We start from the raw sequence: 23,573 nt of genomic DNA, 5'->3' as shown, positions 1-23,573 counted from the left end.
CTAAAGGATTAATGTGATATTTCTGTTAAACCCATGGAATTAATACTGAAAGCATACACTTCAATCATGTAATGATTTCTTCATTTCAAATCCATTTTGTTGGCATACATAGCCAAAATTATGAAAATTGTGTCACTGTCTAAATACTAATGGACCTAACTGTATATAGTCATTGTTTAAACATATTTCTATTACTCATGCTTATTAAACCTAAATTATGTATCATAAGTACGTTATTAACATGAGTTATTTACTTTTGACTTTTAGTGAAAACAATAGTAATTTGTACTAAACTATTTAAAACTTCATCCATTTACTAAACTTGCTTTACCAAGTACAAGATCGCGGGGAGCCTTTTTCTACTCCAAGAGATGGAGCTGCAAAGTAGGAATCTACAGTGAACAGGAGGCCAGCATATTACAGGGTACACTTACACAGACCGCAATTCATAATTTGGAGTTTTCTATTAACAAAGCATGCACACCTTTCAAAAAAAGAAATGTTTTGTTATGTCAGTGGAGACATGGAGTACAAACAAACTCAATATGAACAGAAGATGGGTGGAGAATATAAATTGGGACCCTGGAATTGCGGGTCAACAAATTAACTACTGCTGTAGCTGTTCCTTATCAGGTATATTGCAAATATAAATTATAAATAATCATGTGTAATTGAGGTCTACCACAGAGTATTAAATCTATTTCTTTGTCCAATTCAGGATCACCTGGGATGGAATCAATAAAAATATACATCACAAATAAAACAAGAAAAATGTCACCATAAATTATTGATTAATCCTAATAATTTTCTCAGAATACAAATTTACACTATAACTTTTAATACAGAGCTTCTTAAATACCTGTCACTTGTATACCGTAACTACAAAACAGGGAAGGGAGGCTAAATGGCTAGGGATCATGCATGTCAAGATAGAAATAAAGTAGTTTGTGACAGACACTAAATCATTATTGTTTCCATTCTATATTACATTAAAGAAAATGTGACCAATTACAACTAGGAGTTTTAACAAGACGACTAGTTAATAATAAGCAAACGATATGGAAAATCTCTGCACTTAAATTTGTGTGAGAATAAATACAGAACCTGCTCAATCAATGTCATCATCGCAGGAGGCCAGAACCAAAGACTGGACATGATACCAGTCTATCACAAGGTCTACACAAACTCATACACATATAATGTTGTGTTTTAATACCTTCTTGTTTACCATGGCTTCAGAGAATGGAAACGTGTTGGATGTTGGGCGAAAAAATAAGAACTTCGCTGTATTACGCATACATGACAACCCACGACTACCAATTCTACTATTGTGTATATTACAATGCCAAGTCAACACTGCTGCAACGACTGATCACTGGAATAGGCAAACTTGAAAATACATGGGTACTCTTATCAGCAGCGTTACTAAAAAAAAGACTAAATCTCTTTTAATGAATTCAAAACTTTGCACTTCAAAAGTGATTTTCCTTCAGTCAAAAATTTGACAATTATAATAGTGCAGTAACCTTTTAAATGAGCGAATCTGATTATCGTTTTACTCATCCAAACATCTGACGACCCTGATTCAGTTCTGAATCTACCGCACTAGTACAATTACACTCGTACATGTAAAATTTGTTCATTGAAGGTCTCTGATTACAACATTTATTTTAATTTATGTGAGCAGCGTTGTCTTTTTAATGTATGCTACAAACGTAAAACAAACAGCGATTCAATCTTATTAAAGTAAGGCAAGCAGTTTTCATCCATCCATTTTGGGATCGTCGCTTTTTCACAATTTATCTGGGCAAATAGTAACACAAACATTTGCTGGAAAATTCACTTATGAAAAATTTCACAAACAATCTTAAAGTAAACCTTTGCTTGTACTTCACCTGCTGAAAAAATCTAAAATTCTCTATTGAAGTGATTTTATATGCACTAAAATTTCGTTATCTATCTATCTACACCTCTAAAGATACAATGTAAACCCACTCAAACTCAAACAAGAACGTTACCATCGCTCCGCCCACCTCTGCGACTTTAACTCTCGCGAGCTATGACGCAATAACTGTCCGGAGTGCTTTGCGGCAGCGGATGTTGTGGTGCTGCTGGCAGGATAGTAATCGCCGTGATTGGCGGTTGCTGTGTAACTTCATTCTACTTTAGCCGAACCTTTCTTCTCTCCCTTCCAATTGGGATTTATTTTGCTACTTTTCCCCAGTCCCCGCTTTTTGTTTCTTTGGGGAGCAGGGTGCTGGGGACTGGTCATGGCAGACTTTGACGAGATTTACGAGGAGGAAGAGGACGAGGAGAGGGCTGTGGAGGAACAGCTTCTCAAGTACTCCCCGGACCCTGTGGTTGTTCGCGGATCCGGCCACGTCACGGTGTAAGCAACGGGATTTGGGCAAGTGGGTCAATTGTGTATATTGAAGTAAGGCATCTCAGAAGTCTCAAATGTGTGCCGTGGATAGAGAAGATGTGTGCCGATCACGGGCCGAAGTATGGCCCTGTAAATTAGAGATCAGCACTCTAACAGATAGCCGCTGGGGTTGGGTAAACTGACATGTAGCTTGACAAGATTAAGAAAGTAATAGATTAATTAAAGTGCAAACATGTTTTTTTACATGCACAGTGGAAATATTCGTCGATTCCCCCACTGCATTTCCCTATATACTATTTGTGAAACATTGCTTTATTTCAATTGTTTTTTTTTTATTCTAAAAGAAAAAAATAATCATTTTGCTCGTCCAATTTGACATCAGAGCAGGCATTATATACTGTTTTTATTTAATTTGTCTGCCAACCGTTTAAACATTAGTATAGTTAAGATGAATTGCTTACTTTTTGAAGTAAATCGGAAACAGAATTTGATTTGTTTAGTTTTGCAATCTGAAGTGAGTTATAAGAAAGGCAACACACTAAGTTACGTGATTTGCTTATAATGACGGTGGAATAAAGTGAATGTATTGTTTAGGATGTAGTTTCTTTCTATTTTACCTCAATAGTAATGAAGAAAAGCATTTCCCAATGCATCACTCTAGAATGTATATAGATCCATGTAAAATATTCTGAATATTTGGAAAAGGTGTAGATATCCAGTTGTTACGTTGCTTTTTGCATTGTTCTTATTACTTTGACTAGAAGAAGACTAATGATAATGCTTTTTGAAAAGTCTATATATACAGTATGCTTAAATATATTCAACAGGACAGTATTTCATAGCACATTTAATACATTTGCAAATACATATCTGAAGGTGAAGGATTTTTAGCAAATATATAGGTGGCTGTATAAAAGTTATGACAACTTGCCTAATGAATGGGGCCTGAGCTGCCTCCAAAGCTTGTACATTATCTGTTCAATTAGCCAATAAAAGGTGTCATTTTGCTTCACTTCTCATTGCAACCATAATAGCTAACACAGTACAACAACTTACTACTACATAATATTACATGGAAAAGTTTCACCACTTCTTATTTGCTGTACTAAATAACACTACTTTGGAAAGTTGAACCACTTCTTATTTGCTGCTTTGTGATTTAAGATTTAGCACAGGCATTCCATGCATATTGCCATTCAACTCTTTCAACTTAGAAGCTATATGTTGTTTGCACCAAAGTCCAGAATTGCATATTGTATGAATAGTTTTTTTTTTTTTTTTTTCATCTTCTGAACTAACTCATCTCGCTATTTTAAAAGGCTGGATGATCAACAGTTTGAAGTGGTGCAGTTATCCAAGTCTCAATATGCCATAACTAGACTATGACAAAGAATTTACCATTAAGTTCTGAGATGGGAAGTATGTGTGATTAAAGCATTGTCAAGAATCTTAAGTTACTCTAGCTGCTGATTTCCCAGGTTGAGTCTTGGGACAGTTCCTCAGAAAAAAAGAAATAAATAATAAAAACAGCAGAAAATTGCCTGGTAAATACCACTACATCGTTTAGTACAGTGGTTTTCAAAGATGGTCCTGGAGGGCCATAATGTCTGAAGGTTTTTGTTCCAACCCAACAGCTTAATTAGAAACCAATCCTTGCCAATAACAAACCTTGTAAATCTTCATTTTGATATGTCAGGTTATTAAGTTGTAGATATTTTCTATTCCAATAAAATCCTCCAGCTGATTTGTAGACAGAAGATTAGTAATACTCAGTTCTTCACTTTTTTGTTTAGTTTCCTTCCAAATATTTCATTAAACCAGATAGCTAACAACTAATAAAATGGAAGCAGGGTATATGGAGCATTGCTGGTTCCTTTGCCATTTTGCACCTTATAGGTAATACAGAGCAGTTGGAACAAAAACAACATATGATACAGTTTTAAGAGTAAAATAAACAAGTAAGGGTGGGTAATCTTAACAAGCTAAGGTAACTAAAATAAAGAATACAAATTTTGCTTGAGCAATAAATGACTTCTCATTAAGAAATTAGAATGGAACAAAAACCTGCAGCCACAATGGCTCACCAAGACAATCTTTACAGACCTCTGCTCAAGTGCATGTGTTGACTTTCATGCAAGTGTACTAATCATACTATTCTTAAGAGAAAAACTGGAATGCTGTGTAGAATTTGTAGTATTTTCCCATGTTTTGTATTTGGAAAATACGGTATATATTGAATGGATTTCTCAATAAGTTAGCTACTTTCCATCCAAACCTAGAGGGAAACTGTTAAACCCAGTTAAGACCAGACACAGATAATAACTCCTTGTTTGACAGCTATTGTTTTCATCCAGTGGATGGATCAACATGCTACTCCAATGCTGAAGCAGTTGTTAAGTTTTGGTGAAGAGGGTATGTATCTCAGTAAAATGGGCTGTCTGTGTCCTTTCTGAAATGGTTAAATGCAGTGGCACACATGTTCAAGTCTTTGATGTTTCATAATAAGGTAATCTGTTTTTCAGTTTTCATTAGTGTAAGTGCTTACTCTGAAGTATGGTTTTGTGATTGAGTACACAGTGTAAAATAATAATTAAAATATCTTGTATGAATGCAGTGGTGCCCTGTCCACATATTTTTCTAGCGTTGCCAACATAGCCTTCAAACCACCTCCCCACCAACTTGATTTAAATTTAAACAAGTAGTTAGCCATTGCTGCCCACCAGCCAACTCATATTTTTGAGAAGGGGGAAACAAAACACATGGTTCAGGTTTGGAAACTTTTGTGTGTTTACCTTCTCCCTGAGATTAGAGTGAATGCTATCAAACTGAAAAATTGCTAGGTTGCCCTGGTGAATAAGGAAGTCCCAGTGAGTTCATGATACTTAAGATGTGAATTTCTCTGTAAGGATGTGTGAAAGTAGCTATTGCTTTACTTGCTGCCCATTTTACAAGCTACTCTTTAATGAGATTGCAGCCTTAGTCCTCAAAAATTGGTGTATGCATGAAATACCTATTAACAACTGAGCTTGTTGATGCAGGAGACAGTGCTGTACAGTAAACAACTTACAGTAGCCATAACTGAATGATTTATGAATTGATGATTAACTGATTCCTACTCTATGGGAGCAAACAATTGCTACATGGAACTGTATATGATGCATTATTGACATGACATTTTTTATGAATTATATTCTATAGTCATTAAGCCACTGCAGAAAAGAGGGACTACCAAAAGCTGATATTTTTAATTAAATGGATTTGTAGATTTGTTTATTATTCAGCTAACACACAAGTGCATTGGGTATCATTGCTATATTAATCCTTTTTTAGCTTTATTTGAGAACTAGCTGTGTTACTCAGCTTCACATGGGAAATTTTGTAAGACAGTGTGCATCAGTTATAGTGCCTCAGGTTTCCATGAAGTACTATGTAAAATTATATACATAATTTATATTATAAATTAATATAAAATATTTATAGTGTTTTTTTTAATCAAGGCCTAATATTATTGCTAGGCAGTGGGTTGTATCGGTTAAGGCTTTGGACCTAGGACTTCAAATCCTGCTGTTGACACTGTGTAACCATAAAGGAGTCACTTTTCCCATCTGTGCTCCAAATGGAAAAAACAAAAGAATTGGAACCAGTTGTATCTCAGATGTTATAAATCGGCTTGTGTGAAGGTGTCTGTCAGATAATTAGTAATAATATTAATGTTCTGTCACTGGATCTGCTTACTCTTGAATATGCTATATATAATTGTTCATGAGTAAAACATTCCTGTATTGGGTTACTTCCTGCTACTTTCTATTTTGCTAGTGACTTTTTTTGATAGTTATTGCGAAACACAGTTTTACAGGAAAATGTATTATTTTTTTAATTAAAATGGTCAATCACTGAGAATAATATGAAATTTGAGTATATATTGGTATCATTATTAGACATTTACGATTTCCATTTGTTTATGCTGTTCACTCAAGTATAGTATTTCTATTTGTGTGGTTTTTTTTTTTTGTCAGTTGTATGTAGTCCTATTTTAAAGTCTGCAGATGTGGATGTACAGTGGTGTGAAAAACTATTTGCCCCCTTCCTGATTTCTTATTCTTTTGCATGTTTGTCACACAAAATGTTTCTGATCATCAAACACATTTAACCATTAGTCAAATATAACACAAGTAAACACAAAATGCAGTTTGTAAATGGTGGTTTTTATTATTTAGGGAGAAAAAAAAATCCAAACCTACATGGCCCTGTGTGAAAAAGTAATTGCCCCCTGAACCTAATAACTGGTTGGGCCACCCTTAGCAGCAATAACTGCAATCAAGCGTTTGCGATAACTTGCAATGAGTCTTTTACAGCGCTCTGGAGGAATTTTGGCCCACTCATCTTTGCAAAATTGTTGTAATTCAGCTTTATTTGAGGGTTTTCTAGCATGAACCGCCTTTTTAAGGTCATGCCATAGCATCTCAATTGGATTCAGGTCAGGACTTTGACTAGGCCACTCCAAAGTCTTCATTTTGTTTTTCTTCAGCCATTCAGAGGTGGATTTGCTGGTGTGTTTTGGGTCATTGTCCTGTTGCAGCACCCAAGATTGCTTCAGCTTGAGTTGACAAACAGATGGCCAGACATTCTCCTTCAGGATTTTTTGGTAGACAGTAGAATTCATGGTTTCATCTATCACAGCAAGCCTTCCAGGTCCTGAAGCAGCAAAACAACCCCAGACCATCACACTACCACCACCATATTTTACTGTTGGTATGATGTTCTTTTTCTGAAATGCTGTGTTCCTTTTACGCCAGATGTAACGGGACATTTGCCTTCCAAAAACTTCAACTTTTGTCTCATCAGTCCACAAGGTATTTTCCCAAAAGTCTTGGCAATCATTGAGATGTTTCTTAGCAAAATTGAGACGAGCCCTAATGTTCTTTTTGCTTAACAGTGGTTTGCGTCTTGGACATCTGCCATGCAGGCCGTTTTTGCCCAGTCTCTTTCTTATGGTGGAGTCGTGAACACTGACCTTAATTGAGGCAAGTGAGGCCTGCAGTTCTTTAGACGTTGTCCTGGGGTCTTTTGTGACCTCTCGGATGAGTCGTCTCTGCGCTCTTGGGGTAATTTTGGTCGGCCGTCCACTCCTGGGAAGGTTCACCACTGTTCCATGTTTTTGCCATTTGTGGATAATGGCTCTCACTGTGGTTCGCTGGTGTCCCAAAGCTTTAGAAATGGCTTTATAACCTTTACCAGACTGATAGATCTCAATTACTTCTGTTCTCATTTGTTCCTGAATTTCTTTGGATCTTGGCATGATGTCTAGCTTTTGAGGTGCTTTTGGTCTACTTCTCTGTGTCAGGCAGCTCCTATTTAAGTGATTTCTTGATTGAAACAGGTGTGGCAGTAATCAGGCCTGGGGGTGGCTACGGAAATTGAACTCAGGTGTGATACACCACAGTTAGGTTATTTTTTAACAAGGGGGCAATTACTTTTCACACAGGGCCATGTAGGTTTGGATTTTTTTTCTCCCTAAATAATAAACACCATCATTTAAAAACTGCATTTTGTGTTTACTTGTGTTATATTTGACTAATGGTTAAATGTGTTTGATGATCAGAAACATTTTGTGTGACAAACATGCAAAAGAATAAGAAATCAGGAAGGGGGCAAATAGTTTTTCACACCACTGTATATGCATAATAATGCTCTTAGTAAATATACATAAGTATCTTATACCCCATGTGTTACACTGGTGTTTAACACTTCGAGCGAGGAGTATGAAGCCGTTGCTTCCAGCATCTTAAGACAATATAATTGTCTTCCTTAGAAATTCTAGCACCACTATCTAAGACCAATATTTCTCCCTTGGAGAATGCAGTACTACAAGCAAAGATCATGCTTAAGAGTGCTGGGGGTTGGCTGTCAGTGCCGTAACCAGGGATGGAGAAAATGGATTACCAAAATAGTAGTCAGTAGTAGCAGCGCTTGCTAGCCATTTAGCTTTGCACCTTACTTGAGCTTCACCAGACTTTCTCTTTCCATTTTACAATGCGGTCATGTCTCTTTTTTCTTGTTGAGAGCACTTCTCTGTCTTCACTCCATTGTCCTCCCTATTGAATAATGGTGTTATTGAATCACTTGTGTTATATCTTTCATTTACGGAAAAATGTCAACAGTTAAAAAATTTACTGAAATAAAAATGTGTTTGTTAATTTTATTTTTTCTGCAATGTCACCAAATGTTATTAACATCCCGTCAAGGGATATTTAGTTTTTTTAATTGTGGTGGGGGAGGTTAAGCATTAAATATTGATATATGGAAATGACCTTTCTTGTGCAGAATAGTACTGGGATAGTACTGAAAAACTCAACATTGAAAACAGTATGATCACCGCATTTTGTGAGTTTCGGTACAGGTAGTAAATGTGGGGACAGATTTGAGTTGAAAGCTTACAACACTTGGTGGAGCAGCTTGGGAAGAATGAGATGTGCTGGAGTTTCCAGTTTGTAGTCAATTTAAATAAGAATCAGTTGTCTTTTCATTACTTCAACATGATCAGTACTTCACTGGGGACTCCAACCCCCACAATTGCTTTGACACAGTTGAGACTTCCATCACCCTGCCACTGCTCATGCTATCATGAGCAACGAAGCGTTGCGTGGTGTGGCACCTTTTGGTGTTGTGTAGAGTTACTGGATGACTACATTCCTGCAAAGGTGGAACATTTTAAAACAAGTTGTTTCCAAGATACTGTATCTGCCCTGATCACTGAGGTATGTGCGATGATAATTTGCACAAAATTGACCCAACTTCTTCAAGCAAGTTACATAGCGTTTGCCTTGTTACAGATTCTAGGCCTATTGTTTTTGGTCCAGTACTTCTCAGCATATTCTGCAAAAACTGTTTGACCTATGACCTACATTAACTGCCATAGAAAGTGTTTAATTTAACTGGGTTTTTTTGCAGTGTGCTCCATTTGGTCATAGGACCAGACCTGCTGATTTGCAATATTTTACCCAAGTAGTTTTTGTAGTACTAGGGTGTTACAAGGGGTTTACATCTTGCCTAAAGAAGGGGCCTCAAAATTTTGAGTTGCCTCAAAAGCTTGCATATTGTAATCTTTTTAATTAGCCAATAAAATGTGTCATTTTGCTTGACTTCTTACTACATTGAGATAAATACTGTATGTATTACAGAGAGTGCTTAAAGCTTTGGACCTAGGTCTTCAAACCCTGAAGTTGTGGATTCAAATCCTGCTACTGATACTGTGACCATGAGCAAATCACTTCACCTGCCTGTGTTCCAACTGGAAACATATCCTACTGTATCTCAAATGTAAGAAACAGTTACTTGTATGTACACAAGCGTGCTCACACATACACTCACACAGGCAAAGACATTTAGAAATGGAGATCACTAACAGCATCATTTGACCCAATGTGTTTAATTTCGAATTAAATGTTATCGTAGTTGTTCATTAGATTGTATCCTGTTCATTTTACTCTTTCATCATTTATTTGTTTACATAATGAATATTATATAAGGCAAAGAACTTCATTCTTTATTTTATATAGTACAATCAGTTGTATGTATTGTAAAATCTTCCATTGAGTGATTCCCTGTGGTATCCCTAAAGTGTTATTTACATGGAAATAATTTATGGACCATTCTATAACGGTTGTTTTAATTAAGTTTTGACTGCTTTAAGGAATATCTGATTTTTCCATGTTACTGGTGCTACAAGGGTATCCACTCTGTCACTTTGAACTTGAGAATCCAAGAATGTAGCCGTGTTTCTTTTTCTGATATGTTCAAAGCAATTTAAAATCTTTAATTTTGCCTATTCTGCCTGAATTGTATAGATACACTATTCATGTTTAATTATTTTCCTACTTTTAATAATGTCTGCTCATATACCAGGAAACAGTCATGCTTCTTTCTTCTATAAGACCAGCTGTAAAAGGAGGTATTACAGTATTAGCACAGATTATAAAATAAAAATATGCAGCACAAATAATGATAATGTCTAAGTTTGCAGTTAATAAATTGTTTCTTTATCTAAGTGCTCATCTGTGTACTAAATCCTTTCTTCAAGGCAGGCTCAAACCACGGATGAAAGATGTTATTTTTTTATGTTATAAATTATGCTTTAATTTAACAACTGGTATTGAATGAATATTATGCCAGACACACTTTGCTTAGGACTGTATTTATACTTTTTTATTTTTAAATAACATACTCATCTTTAAAGTGCTTGAAATGTTAATCAGAGATGCCAGCTATGCCAAGCAATTGTCAGACGCTTGTTTCCTATAGGTTATGATAATAATGTATGTTTAAGATCAATAAACTTCATAGTCTGGTAACAAGGGTAAAGGGTTAAAAAAATATACTGTAAAATCAAAATTGTGCAAAGCACAGTGTGAATTTGATTAATTTAATTGAAAAAATATTCATTAGTAATAATTTAATAAACAATAACTACTCTTACCCTTTAAATTGTGAATTCAAATAAGTAATTTATTATTAACTGGCATCTGAGAGGTTGAAAATGGCAAATAATATGCAGTGTTTCTGTCCACTCAGTGCTGCATAAATAACTGACTTTTTAATGCATATGTGAGCAATAAATTAATGAGCTCTGTGTTACATTTAGATATGTCAGCTTGAGACTTAGCCTTTCGCAAAGAGTAAATAATCATGAAATTTTCTAAATTTCTGTGAATATTATAGTAAATGTGTTTTATTTCCCCTCACAAAATGAATATATTCATTTTAGGAATTCTATCTTTATAGCTGGTGAGTCATCCATATATAATCAAGAGTGAACAGCTAAGCAATTTTTTTTGTAAAGACAAAATGCACCGTTTAAATTTACTAAAACAGATTTTTATTATTTTCTGATATTGCTTAAAAATCAGTGACCTCTGCAGTTTATGAAGGCAACATTTGATTGAATATTACATTTGAAATGGCAAGTATATAAAAATAATTTTCAGTATTTACTAATGATAAACCTTGACTTCAGAATGTAGGAATAGATAGATGTCTGTGTCACGTGGAGATTCCCATGTGATGAATTTTGCTTTAACAGTTCCTGTTCAGTCTGTGATTCCAGAAGTAGGGCTATGCACATATGTAAAATATTGCCACTCATGCCTGTTGCTGATTTTATGATTATTAGCTGTATTTTTTTTATCATTAGTTAAATGTTTGGCTTGAGTTACAAGTGCGACGTATAAGGCCTAGTTGGTTGAAATGCAGTTCACTAGGGGAGGATGGGCTGTGTCCTACTAAAACAATTCTGCTTTTTCATGTCTACTAGATGATCAATTAAGGATCATATAGAATATTGAGGGGTGGCACGGTGGCGCAGTGGGCAGCGCTGCTGCCTCGCAGTTAGGAGACCCGGGTTCACTTATTGGGTCCTCCCTGCATGGAGTTTGCATGTTCTCCCCGTGTCTGCGTGGGTTTCCTCCGGGTACTCCGGTTTCCTCCCACAGTCCACAGACATGCAGGTTAGGTGCATTGGCGATTCCAAATTGTCCCTAGTGTGTGTGTGTGTGTGCGCGCCCTGCGGTGGGCTGGCGCCCTGCCCGGGGTTTGTTTCCTGCCTTGTGCCCTGTGTTGACTGGGATTGGCTCCAGCAGACCCCCGTGACCCTGTAGTTAGGATATAGCGGGTTGGATGATGGAGGGATGGATGGATGGATAGTAAAAAAATACATAGATTGATGAGTTTAATAGGCGGATAAAGATAAATGCAGAAGAAAAAGAAATGGGAAGAGAATTATTTCCTCAATGCTTTAAGAGCTTATTCTAAACTATTATTGATTAGATCCTGTCAGGTTTTGAAAAAGTTCTGCGCAGATCCTCTAATTGAGAATTAGATTTTTTCCAATTTCAAATAGTATAAAACATCAGTTACCCACTGACTTAAAAGAGGAGAGTTAGGATTCTTACAATTTAGCAAAATAAGTCTACATGCCAATAGTGTAGTAAAGGCAATCCATTTCTTTGTCCTTCTCCACTTTAAGCCCATCTGGAAGAACACCAAACACACCTGTTAATGGGTTAGGAGGGATTGTGACACCAAGGCTGTCTGAAAGGCACTTAAAATTTTTTGTCCAGAATGATGTTAATTTGGTGCAGGCCCAAAACATGTGACCCGGTGAGGCTGGAACTTTATTGCAGCGTTCACAGATTGGATCTTGCCCTGGAAACATTTTGGATAGTTTTAAGCGAGACAGATGTGCTCAATATATAATTTTCAGTTAATAATTGTATGCTTTGCCCATATGGAGCTTGAGTGAATTCTCTGCATTGCTACCTTCCACTCCTTCTCTGATATGTTGAGTGAGAGATCCTTTTTCCATTGTCCTCTTGGATCTTTGAAAGGGAGGAACTGTCAAATTTTATATATTGCAGAAATGCTGTCTGAGTCCTCGAAACTGAGCAATATTTTTTCCAGCATAGAGGAAGGTGCGAGATGAGGAAAATCGGGCGGGTTCTGTTTAACAGTTTCTAATTTGAAGATAGTGAAAGAAATGCGTTGCTGGAAAGTTAATTTGGAATGTAATTGTTCATAGGATGTAAAGATGTTGTCTATATAAAGATCTCTTAAGCAATTTAATCCCAAATGTTTTCCAGATATTCAGAACTGCATATGTTGCAAGGGTTGAAAAAGGTGGTTCTTATGCCGAGGTGCCACAGATAAAAGATTCTCCATCTTATAATGCTTTCTACATTGGTTCCATATTCTGAGTGAGTGAAGCGCTGCTGCCTCGCAGTTAGGAGACCCGGGTTCGCTTCCCGGGTCCTCCCTGCGTGGAGTTTGCATGTTCTCCCCGTGTCTGCCTGGGTTTCCACCGGGCGCTCCGGTTTCCTCCCACAGTCCAAAGACATGCAGGTTAGGTGGATTGGTGATTCTAAATTGGCCCTAGTGTGTGCTTGGTGTGTGGTTGTGTTTGTGTGTGTCCTGCGGTGGGTTGGCACCCTGCCCAGGATTGGTTCCCTGCCTTGTGCCCTGTGTTGGCTGGGATTGGCTCCAGCAGACCCCCGTGACCCTGTGTTCGGATTCAGCGGGTTGGATAATGGATGGATGGATGGATGAAGCACAATTGGGTTATTAGTATATTGGCGATAACTTGCATTGTTTGGGGCACAAAGCACGGAACATAAAGAAGTACTGAAGGATTTTATTTCTATTGCGGACCAAGCCTGTGTATGTTCATCTATTCGTGTCCAGGTTTTTATAGCTTGTATGTTTGCTGTCCAGTCATAAAACTGAAAGTTAGGTAGAGCCATGCCACCTTCTCCCTTAGGTCTTTGTAGGGTCGCTCTTTGGATACGTGGATGTTTTGTTCCAAATAAATTAGGGTATGATTGAATCTAATTGCTTAAAAAATTATTTATTGATGTATATTGGAATGTTTTGAAATAAAAAGAGAAGCTTAGGAAGGATATTCCTCTTAACAACGTTACGGTAATTCTTCCAGCTAGAGTGAGATGAAGGGTTGACCATCTATGCAAGTCTTGCTTAATTTTTTTCATACAGATGGCGGAATTTTGTTGATAAAGAGCTGTATGTTTACACGTGATGTTTACCCCTAGGTATTTAAACTGATCTGCAATAATAAAAGGGAAGGTGTCCAATGTAATATTGTGTGCTTGGGAATTCACTGGAAAGAGCACGCTTTTATTCAGATTAATTCTGAGACCAGAGATTTTTTGGAAATTCTGTAAGTGCTGTTAAGACTGCAGGCACAGTATTTTGTGGGTCTGATATATACAGTACCATATCATCTGCATATAGAGAAATTTTCTGTTCAAGTCCTCTCTGATAATCCCCTTTATCTGATAAGCATTTTGACAGTAAACTGCCAGTGGTTCAATGGCAATTGCAAATAGCAGTAGTGACAAGGGGCATCTTTGTCTGGTACCACGTAGTTTAAAGTAGTCTGAACAAATGTTGTTAATACAAACTGAAGCTTCTGGATTGGTATACAGTAGTTTGATCCTTGCACAAATATTCGGCCAAACCCGTATTTCTTTAATGTAGTGAAATGTAGTTCCATTCAATCATATCAAATGCTTTTTCTGCATCCAATGATAATATCATCTCTGGGATGTTTGACTTTGCAGGTGAATATATTACATTAAACAGGCATCGAAGATTGGAAGCTAAGTGTCGGCCTTTAATAAGTCCAGTTTGATCTTGTGATATTACCGAAGGCAGCACTTTCTCCATCCTTCGAGCTAGGACTTTGGAGAGTATATTAATATCATTATTCAGAAGTGAAATTGGTCTGTATGATGCACATTGTAATAAGAATATTAATGTTTTACCAAAATGTTATTGAGTAACTTGACATCCTTGTGTGTGAGAAATATCCCTGTTTTGATCGGCAAAATGCTCAAAGGACAAGATCGGCATTTTTATAGTCAAATTTTTTCACAGGGAAATTATATTTTAAAGTATTTTTTTTATAAACTTAAAGTTCCTTTTTATAGTATAAAATGGGGTCCAAACATAAGACTAAAGCTTTAAATCTTCATTAACACATGCAGTATGAGTTAGCAAAAAATTCAATTTTAGAAAACGTGTCTTCCTTGTTTCAGAAGTATGTTTATAACAATGAAAGGACATTAAAAATTAGTTTTGTCACAGCCACTATTTTTACTGAATAAAATTTATCCCTAGCAAACCTAAACATTATCATTTGTCATGCTGCATATTTTCAGTGTTATCTCTGCTAATACTGTATTATTGAAAGGAGGAAAACAGTTCTTCCAGGTTCAAACTTTCTGTACCTGCTCGAAGTTTTGTATGAGAAGCTAATTGGCAATGCAGACTTTCTCGAAGCACCACTTTCCGTTCAAATGTATTTGTATTGCCCCACGCCATGCAGCTTTCTTGAGGAACAGGGGCCTCATGCATTATGCCGTGCATAGAATTCACACTGTAAAATGGCGTAAGCACAAAAGTGGAAACGTGCTTATGCACAAAAAAAATCCAGGTGCATAAATCTGTGCGTTCGCCAACTTCAACGTTCTTCTGCTACATACATCCTGGTCAGCGTGGAAAGTAACGCACGTGCACGCGCCTGCTGTCCCGCCCCAACTCCTCCCAGATTTACGCCTCTTTGAATATGCAAATCAATATAAATAGCCCTTAAGCTCAGCATTCTGTGAAAAGGCAATGGCAAAAGCAAGAGGGAAAATAGAAGAATTTCAGTGAATACCAAGTGGAGGCAAAGAAAAACGTACTATTTGTTGGTTTAAACATTGAAATAATCAACAAAAGGAAGTTGATCGAGTGACGTAGTGTGTCGGATAAACTTGAAAGCTCGAGTTCACAAAGTCTCACAGTGCCCGAAATAAAAAAGAAGTTGTCAGATATCAAAGTCGCGAGTCGTAGCCCACCGTCTGAGTGTTATATGAAAGCATATTAGGGTACAGAGAAAAAAAAAGGCACACAGTGGGAAAAAATGCACGAAATGTCAACTTTAGTCTCGAAATTTCCACTTTAATCACGTAGTTTATTTTGTCATTAAAGTAGAACATCATAAATCTTAAAATCGTTTAATTTACTAGCTTCTCAGATCCCATCCTAACTAAAGTAGCACGTTAAATGGTTCTTTCTATGTGTTCTTCTATGTGCTCTATGTGTGTGAATCACTATGTGCTTCCTGGCTTTCTCTTCCTCCGACAGGACACAGAATCCATTATGTTCGTGATATTACAACTCTCTGAATAATTAAAATACTGAGGTGTATACTTGATATCATTTTCATGACGATAGGAGATAAAGCATGTTATTAAACATGAGAACACGGTGGCGCAGTAATTGTGTGTGACCTTCGATGAAATAATTTATTACAGCAGTATCGTATCTTTCAAACATACTAACCCCCATTTCCTGTCCTTACTTTTCTTTCTCCAAATACCCAGTCGCCACACAATCAGCTCTGCAATAGATGTTAAGCCATCTGTAAGCTCAGAACGCAGATTCTTGAAAACTTTTAAGGAACATTGAAATATTAAATGAAGTTAAAGTTTTATCTATATAATATAATAAACATATTTTGCTGCATTTCATCTTAAAAATGATATCGTCATCATATGTAAATACGCGCTTTATAAAGTGGCTCAGGTTGTGCAGTATTATAACTGTAGTGCAAGTTTACAGTGAGGTAATTGTACTTATAAGTACAAACAGTTCTACAAGGAGCACTTGATGGACTGAGTGTGTTTGTAGTTCTTGGGATGAAACTTTCTGAACCGCGAGGTCCGTACAGGAAAGGCTCTGAAGCGTTTGCCGTGTGAGAGCAGTTCAAATAGATGGCACGGCTGAAGCAGCGTGTGCATGATGCTGTGTACCGATAATTCTCTTTCCGATTAGCTGCTCCGAGTGGTGCAGTGAGAGTAATCTGGGAAAAATGATCCGCTGTGGCAACCCCTAACGGGAGCAGCTGAAAGCAGAAAAAGAAGGTGCAGTGAGAGTAACGACGCTAAAGCAGCTATGGTATTTGGAATAGTTTGGCCATTCCATGGACCATTATACTGTTACAGGTTAATTACAATCAGATGCATTAAACTAATAAACGATATGTGGTTAATTTCAGTGTATTTATAAAGCCGCGTCAGGGATGTGGATCTATAAAAGAAAGGGAACCCACACTGGAACAGTAGCACTGCTTTGATGCTGGGTGCCGCCAGTCTGCGAAACGAGCGGAGAACTTGCGTACACCAGGGTTTGAGCTACCGTGGAAATGTGAGTGGCTTTATGCCAAGTTTAGGTTTTATACATTGTGATTTGAATGTGGAAACAGGCTTACGCAACATTTTTGTGCGTATGCACCGTTTATACATGAGGCCCCAGGTCTTCAACCTAATGTCACTAAGCACTAAGTCGGGCCTCGTGCAGTTTCATGTGGGGGAATCCCTATGCCCTCCCTTCGATTAAATATCACTGTCACATTGCTCATATCTGTATGCCTTGAACACACAAGGCGGAAAAAAAAAAAACACAATTTCAGCTAGGGTCTTGTTCACAGTATAATCCAGTCCCCCCAGCTCCCTTCCACCACCAAAGTAATAGCTCTGTGCAATATTTTCTATCCCGTTTCTAATTGAGTTTGCTATGCCCACTGGAAGGCAGAAAATTACAAACGGGTAGTAAAATCAAAGGGGGGATGTGTTGGGAAGTTGCAGAGGCTGAAGCGAGTGCAAAGAGTATCGGTGGCAGGAATGGTGGATTATACTGTAAAAAAAAAAAAAAAAAAAAAAAAAAGTCTCATGTGCTCGTGATGGCCACTTGTGACCCAAAAGTGGCTGAGAAACACTTTTTTTGGGTGAATGTGTGGTGTGTGCGGCTATCTCTGGGGGACCTTATCCAGGGCTGTTTCGTGTCTAGCACCCAGGGATGCCAGCAAATGCATTGTCCCAACCACCTTTAACCCAAAACTGGAAACGGGTAGTATTTAAATGAATGTATGTACTTTGTTTTTTGCAGATGTGAAATGCAAGAAAACAGCAACAATAACAAAATAAAAAAAAAAAAAAATTAAAACACAGTAACCTTCTGTGGGGCAACTGCAACAGAATGCAGGAGTAGATGTGTGAATTGCAGCACAAAAACTCCAATCCATTGTACAAAATATAAGGTTTCTATGGGGTGACATGAAAAATAATTATGAAAATAAAGGTTTGGATGAGCACATAAGATATCTGTACATAGTTAAAAATTGTTTACTTGTTGCTTTGGAGTGGTGTGTTTGTATGTACTGCATGTATATGTATATAGTTATGACTCGGTTAATAATGTCCCAACTAACGACGTCATACTTTAATGATGTAGCTTTCATTGAGATTCAATAAGTGAAATGACACAGAGGCATGTCAATTTGTGCTGTGCACACAGCATGCAAAGTCAACACAGCAAAAATGACATCAGACACAGAGGCATGCCCTCGCCCCCTTAATATACATCAACTCGCTTAACAACGAACTCGACTAATGGTGCTCTGATCTGAACAATATTCCATCATTAATTGAGACACAACTTTTTTTTTTTCTTTTCTAAAAATAAAAAATATACAACTGCAATACTTGTTTTGAGAGAATATTTAGGTGCAAGAGACCTAAATGTTTACAAAAAGGTGGATACCTTGCACCAGACAGTATAGTTTTGTAATGCAATGAGATATGACATGTAAACTTGGTACATTGATACCGGACAGATTAAGGGCACAAAATAAAATTGAATCCAGGGTTATGCATCATAAATTGTCTTGATTATGTACTGTAACACAGAGTTCTTCAAAAATATATCCCTAAAGCACAATTTTTGTGTTTGTTTTTAGTTGATATTGGTGTATATAATTAAAATCCTTTCTTTAAATATTTCATTTTAAAAAATTGAGTGTTGTACTTACTACTCTTCAGCCATTTGCAGCTGTTTTATTACATAAGCAGAATAATAGCCATTTACTTTTGAGTATGTAATTTCGAAGCAATAATGCCCAAACCCCTTAGTGGATAGGGGGTTAAGCACAATGTATCAAAATACTTACAGTAACTATTCTGGAGCTGTATGTAGCAATTTGTGCAAGTTACACATTGAGAAATTAGTAAGTATAAAATGCAGGACAAAGTTTTAAAGAATAAGTTTGTACACATAATTTTGAGGAAATATATGGGAACAATTGTAATTCTACTTTTAGTTTGTCTTCCCTTCCCTGTAGTTTCTTTTAATACCTAACTTTTAAGTTCAAGTTTATTGTCATGTATACATAATGCAATGAAATTCCTTCTATGATCCCTTTTCAGATTAATGAGAGTGATACAATACCAACACAAGACACACATACAGTGAGGAACATAAGTATTTGAACACCCTGCGATTTTGCAAGTTCTAACACTTAGAAATCATGGAGGGGTCTGAAATTCACATTGTAGGTGCATTCCCACTGTGAGAGACAGAATGTTTAAAAAAAAAAAAAAATTCAGGAAATCACATTGTATGATTTGTACAGAATGTACTTGTATTGCATTGAAAGAAGTGTTGTTTCCATGAAATACATTTGAAGCGGTGGCCATGGGAAGGCAAATGAACAGTCCACATTTGCAAAATCCGTAACGCTGCTTTCAGTAAGTACAATACACACGTGTTTAATTTGTCGGCCAATTTTTGCCAGCGGTCTTTTCTGGTTTGGGCAGCTTTTGCAGTGATACCGGTTGTGTATATCAAATCTTGAAATCCTTCGATTAACAAATTAACTAACTAACTAACGAGAAAGCCGGTACGTTAGAGTGAGCAAGAGCAGGCTCGAAGGCAATGTGTTCCTGTGGTATAGCTGGTCCATAGCTCCCCTTCAAAAGGCCATTTTTAATCAGGCGACTGACAGTAGTGGAGTCAGGCACAGAGAAGGTCAGCTGCTGAGAGAGCGTCTCAACTGTTGCAGGGCCTGCATAGGTGAAGCAGGTTAGACACTAATGAAAAACAGGCACAGGGCTTATTGGTTTTTAGACTGCTTCCTTCATTGTGTTTTAACTTCAGTTTTAAAGGATTGTTTTAAGGATCCTATGGGATACCCCTTGCAAACTGTTTTACACGCTGCATATAGTGATTCACATCTGCGAGAAACATGCCTCTATGAACAGTCAACGTGGCTCAGAGGTGCGTGTGGACTCTACGACAGATGAACATAAATGACGCCGTTTTTTCCGAGGCGTCGCGTCCCAGTTAGTGGGCGTAGCTCTGCGAGTTGTCGTCGTATCCAATGGTCAGAGTTGGTGGGCGTGGCTCCTTCCTACTTGTCGGCGGCTTAGTGAATCCACGCCCCTTCTTGCGTGCTTTCATGGGTGTCTTGTTTTGGTGTGTGTGCTTTCATGGGTGTCTTCCCGCTCTGGCGGCGACTTTGTGAATTATATATATATAGATATAGATTAAACCATAGAATGCAAAGCATAATAGTAAACTAAATGTAAAAACATTGAATAACACTGAGAAAACCTTGAACAACAGAAAAAACTAACACTGCAATAGTTTGCGCTATAGCGCTACCAACCGCTGGCGAAAAACACTTTTTTTTTTTTTTTTTTAAATGAGTTTTAAGCACAGGGAACAAAATGAACATATGAAAAAATCCATAAGTTAATAAACCACCAAGAAAAGTAACATTGCAACAATGCACACTACGAACCGATCGCTGTAAACAAGTGAAAACAAAATCAAGCCCAGTGCATTCTTTAACTGCATTCCTACCTTATGAATCCAGCCCCCTCTCTTTCGCACTGCCTGTGTGTGTGTGTGTGCGTCTGTCTCTCTCTGGCACTGCCTATGTGTGTGCGCGGCTCTCTCTCGTGCTGCCTGTGTGTGCGCGGCTCTCTCTCGTGCTGCCTGGCCTGTGTGTGCGCGGCTCTCTCTCTCTCGCGCTGCCTGTGTGTGTGCGTCTGTCTCTCTCTGGCGCTGCCTGTGTGCGTGCATCTGTCTCTCTCTGGCGCTGCCTCTGTGTGAACCAAGGTTCCACTGAGGTTGACTAATGAAAAGTCAACGTTGCTCAGAGCTGCATGTGGACTGTAGCACAGACAAACAGAAATGATGGCATGTTTTCCGAGGCGTCGCGTCCGAGTTGGTGGGCGTGGCTGTGCGAGTTTTCGTCGTATCCAATGGTCTTAGAGTTGGTGGGCGTGGCTCCTTCCTGCGTGCTTTCATAGGCGTCTTGCCCGCTCTGGCGGCTGCTTAGAGAATCTATATATGGCTCCTTCCTGCGTGCTTTCATGGGTGTCGTGCCGCTCTGGCGGCGGCTTAGAGAATTATATATATATAGGTTTATGTGTTGGTTGGTAATGTATTATTGTCTCTGGTCTGGGGAGACATGCAAATCAACATATACACTTAACAATAGTAACTTTGGATGCCTTACAGATATTAAATAATTTAAAAATCCTCTTTACATCATACACAGAAACTCAAAAGAATGTATTATGTGGAGCTGAAGACAAACGGTACATGTGTAGAAGATGCTAAATTCTTCAGGCAAGCCAAATGTGAATAAAATTGGATTAGGCTTTATTGCTTAATTTGTAAGCATCACTAAACCCTGCCCAAGTTTATATAACTAATTACTGCTGATACACTTATCAGTTTACCATCATATTGAAGTTTAGCCACTTTTATTACTTTTTGAAGTCACACCTGCATTTCGGTTATGTATTCCCATATTGCCTTCTTCAAACGCATTGCTACATTCCTAAATTTCTGATGTCACTGGTGATCTATAATTTTTTATTTAGTACGTACATAGTGTTTTCTCAGGTACTTTTCTAGATAGATTTTTGTTTGTGTGTGTGTGTAAAAGTAATATTTGTATTCCTTAAATCAACCATAATTTTGTTCCAGATATGAGAGCTATGCCTTTCCTTTCACCACGGTAAAAGTGTTTATTTTGTGACTTTTTTATATTTATTAGCAAAATTTCACTGTTCAACTGGTGCATTTTGTTGGTCTCCGTATTCTGTAATTATGAATGGTCAAGTGAATCCATGTAGAAATGGAGCATAAATATCGACCCGTAGTAGAATTTATGGGAAACTGCATATATTCATGTTGTGAAAAGTGTTCATGGGGGTTTTCTCTTTAATTGAATATATTTGTATAGCACCATACCACGCAGCTCCTTGCAATTTTCCTGTGGACCTTTCACCAATTACTCCATCATCCCCCCCCCACCCCCAACCCAAATCCCCATAAACTTACTTGGGAAACAGCTCCTTTACCTAATGTCATTAAGTCGTCAAAAATGTTAGACTGCGTTTCACATAAGTGTCAGATGTCAAAAGAACACTAACTGTCATCTAACCTGGCTTGGAGGGAAGGCAACAGGTGAGCAAAGGGGCTGGATATTTGAATGATTTTTTTTATGGGGATGCTGCTTAAATGTTACAAACAATGGGGCCAGTCTTATCTTTATCAATACTCTTACTGAGTTTTCTATTAATTTTATTAACATATATGCAGCCGCATTTCATTTGTGAGCCCCACATTCTGCTTATTGGGCCTGGGATGTGAAAAAAATATAGACAACTTGTCTTATTCCAAAGAAGGCACCATTTTTTTCAAATTAATAAAATGTCACAGAATTACAGAAAATACAGTTGTGCTTAAGTTTGTGAACCCTTTAGAATTTTCTATATTTCTGCCTAAATATTACCTAAAATATCATCAGATTTTCACTCAGTCCTAAAAGTAGATAAAGAGAAACCAGTTAAACAAATCAGACAAAAATATTATACTTGGTCATTTATTTATTGAGGAAAATGATGGAATATTACATATTTGTGAGTGGCAAAAGTATGTGAACCTCTAGGATTAGCAGTTTGAAGGTGAAATTAGAGTCGGGTGTTTTCAATCAATGGGATGACAATTAGGTGTGAGTGGGCACCATGTGTTATTTAAAGAACAGGGATCTATCAAAGTCTGCTCTTCAAAACACGTTTGTGGAAGTGTATCATGGCATGAACAAAGGAGATTTCTGAGGACCTCAGAAAAAGAGTTGTTGATGCTCATCAGGCTGGAAAAGGTTACAAAACCATCTCTAAAGAGTTTGGACTCCACCAATCCACAGTCAGACAGATTGTGTACAAATGGAGGAAATTCAAGACCATTGTTACCCTTCCCAGGAGTGGTCGACCAACAATGATCACTCCAAGAGCAAGGCGTGTAATAGTCGGCAAGGTCACAAAGGACCCCAGGGTAACTTCTAAGCAACTGAAGGCCTCTCTCACATTGGCTAATGTTCATGTTCATGAGTCCACCATCAGGAGAACACTGAGCAACAATGGTGTGCATGGCAGGGTTGCAAGGAGAAAGCCACTGCTCTCCAAAAAAAACATTGCTGCTCGTCTGCAGTTTGCTAAAGATCACGTGGACAAACCAGAAGGGTATTGGAAGAATGTTTTGTGGACGGATGAGACCAAAATAGAACTTTTTGGTTTAAATGAAAAGCATTATGCTGGAATGCAGTGTTTTCCTTTCTCCAAACATAAGAACCTTATCCCATCTGTGAAACATGGTGGTGGTAGTATCATGGTTTGGGCCTGTTTTGCTGCATCTGGTCCAGGACGGCTTGCCTTCATTGATGGAACAATGAATTCTGAATTATATCGGAGAATTCTAAAGGAAAATGTCCGGACATCTG

The 23,573-nt window shown here is 37.6% G+C and overlaps 1 protein-coding gene across 1 annotated transcript in view; it reads left to right on the top strand.

Moving 5' to 3' along the window:
- The first annotated feature begins 2,081 nt into the window (after positions 1 to 2,081).
- The window catches only part of LOC114652055 (cysteine-rich hydrophobic domain-containing protein 2), a 99,226-nt gene continuing 77,734 nt past the window's right edge, over positions 2,082 to 23,573 (top strand). The window contains exon 1 of the mRNA XM_028802228.2: positions 2,082 to 2,389. Coding sequence (XP_028658061.1) covers positions 2,271 to 2,389 — 119 coding nt within the window. The 5' untranslated portion in view covers positions 2,082 to 2,270. The remainder of the gene's footprint in view (positions 2,390 to 23,573) is intronic.

The sequence above is a fragment of the Erpetoichthys calabaricus genome, chromosome 5 (assembly GCF_900747795.2).
Source record: "Erpetoichthys calabaricus chromosome 5, fErpCal1.3, whole genome shotgun sequence".
Lineage (NCBI taxonomy): Eukaryota > Metazoa > Chordata > Cladistia > Polypteriformes > Polypteridae > Erpetoichthys > Erpetoichthys calabaricus.
This window is presented reverse-complemented; position numbering and strand designations above follow the sequence as displayed.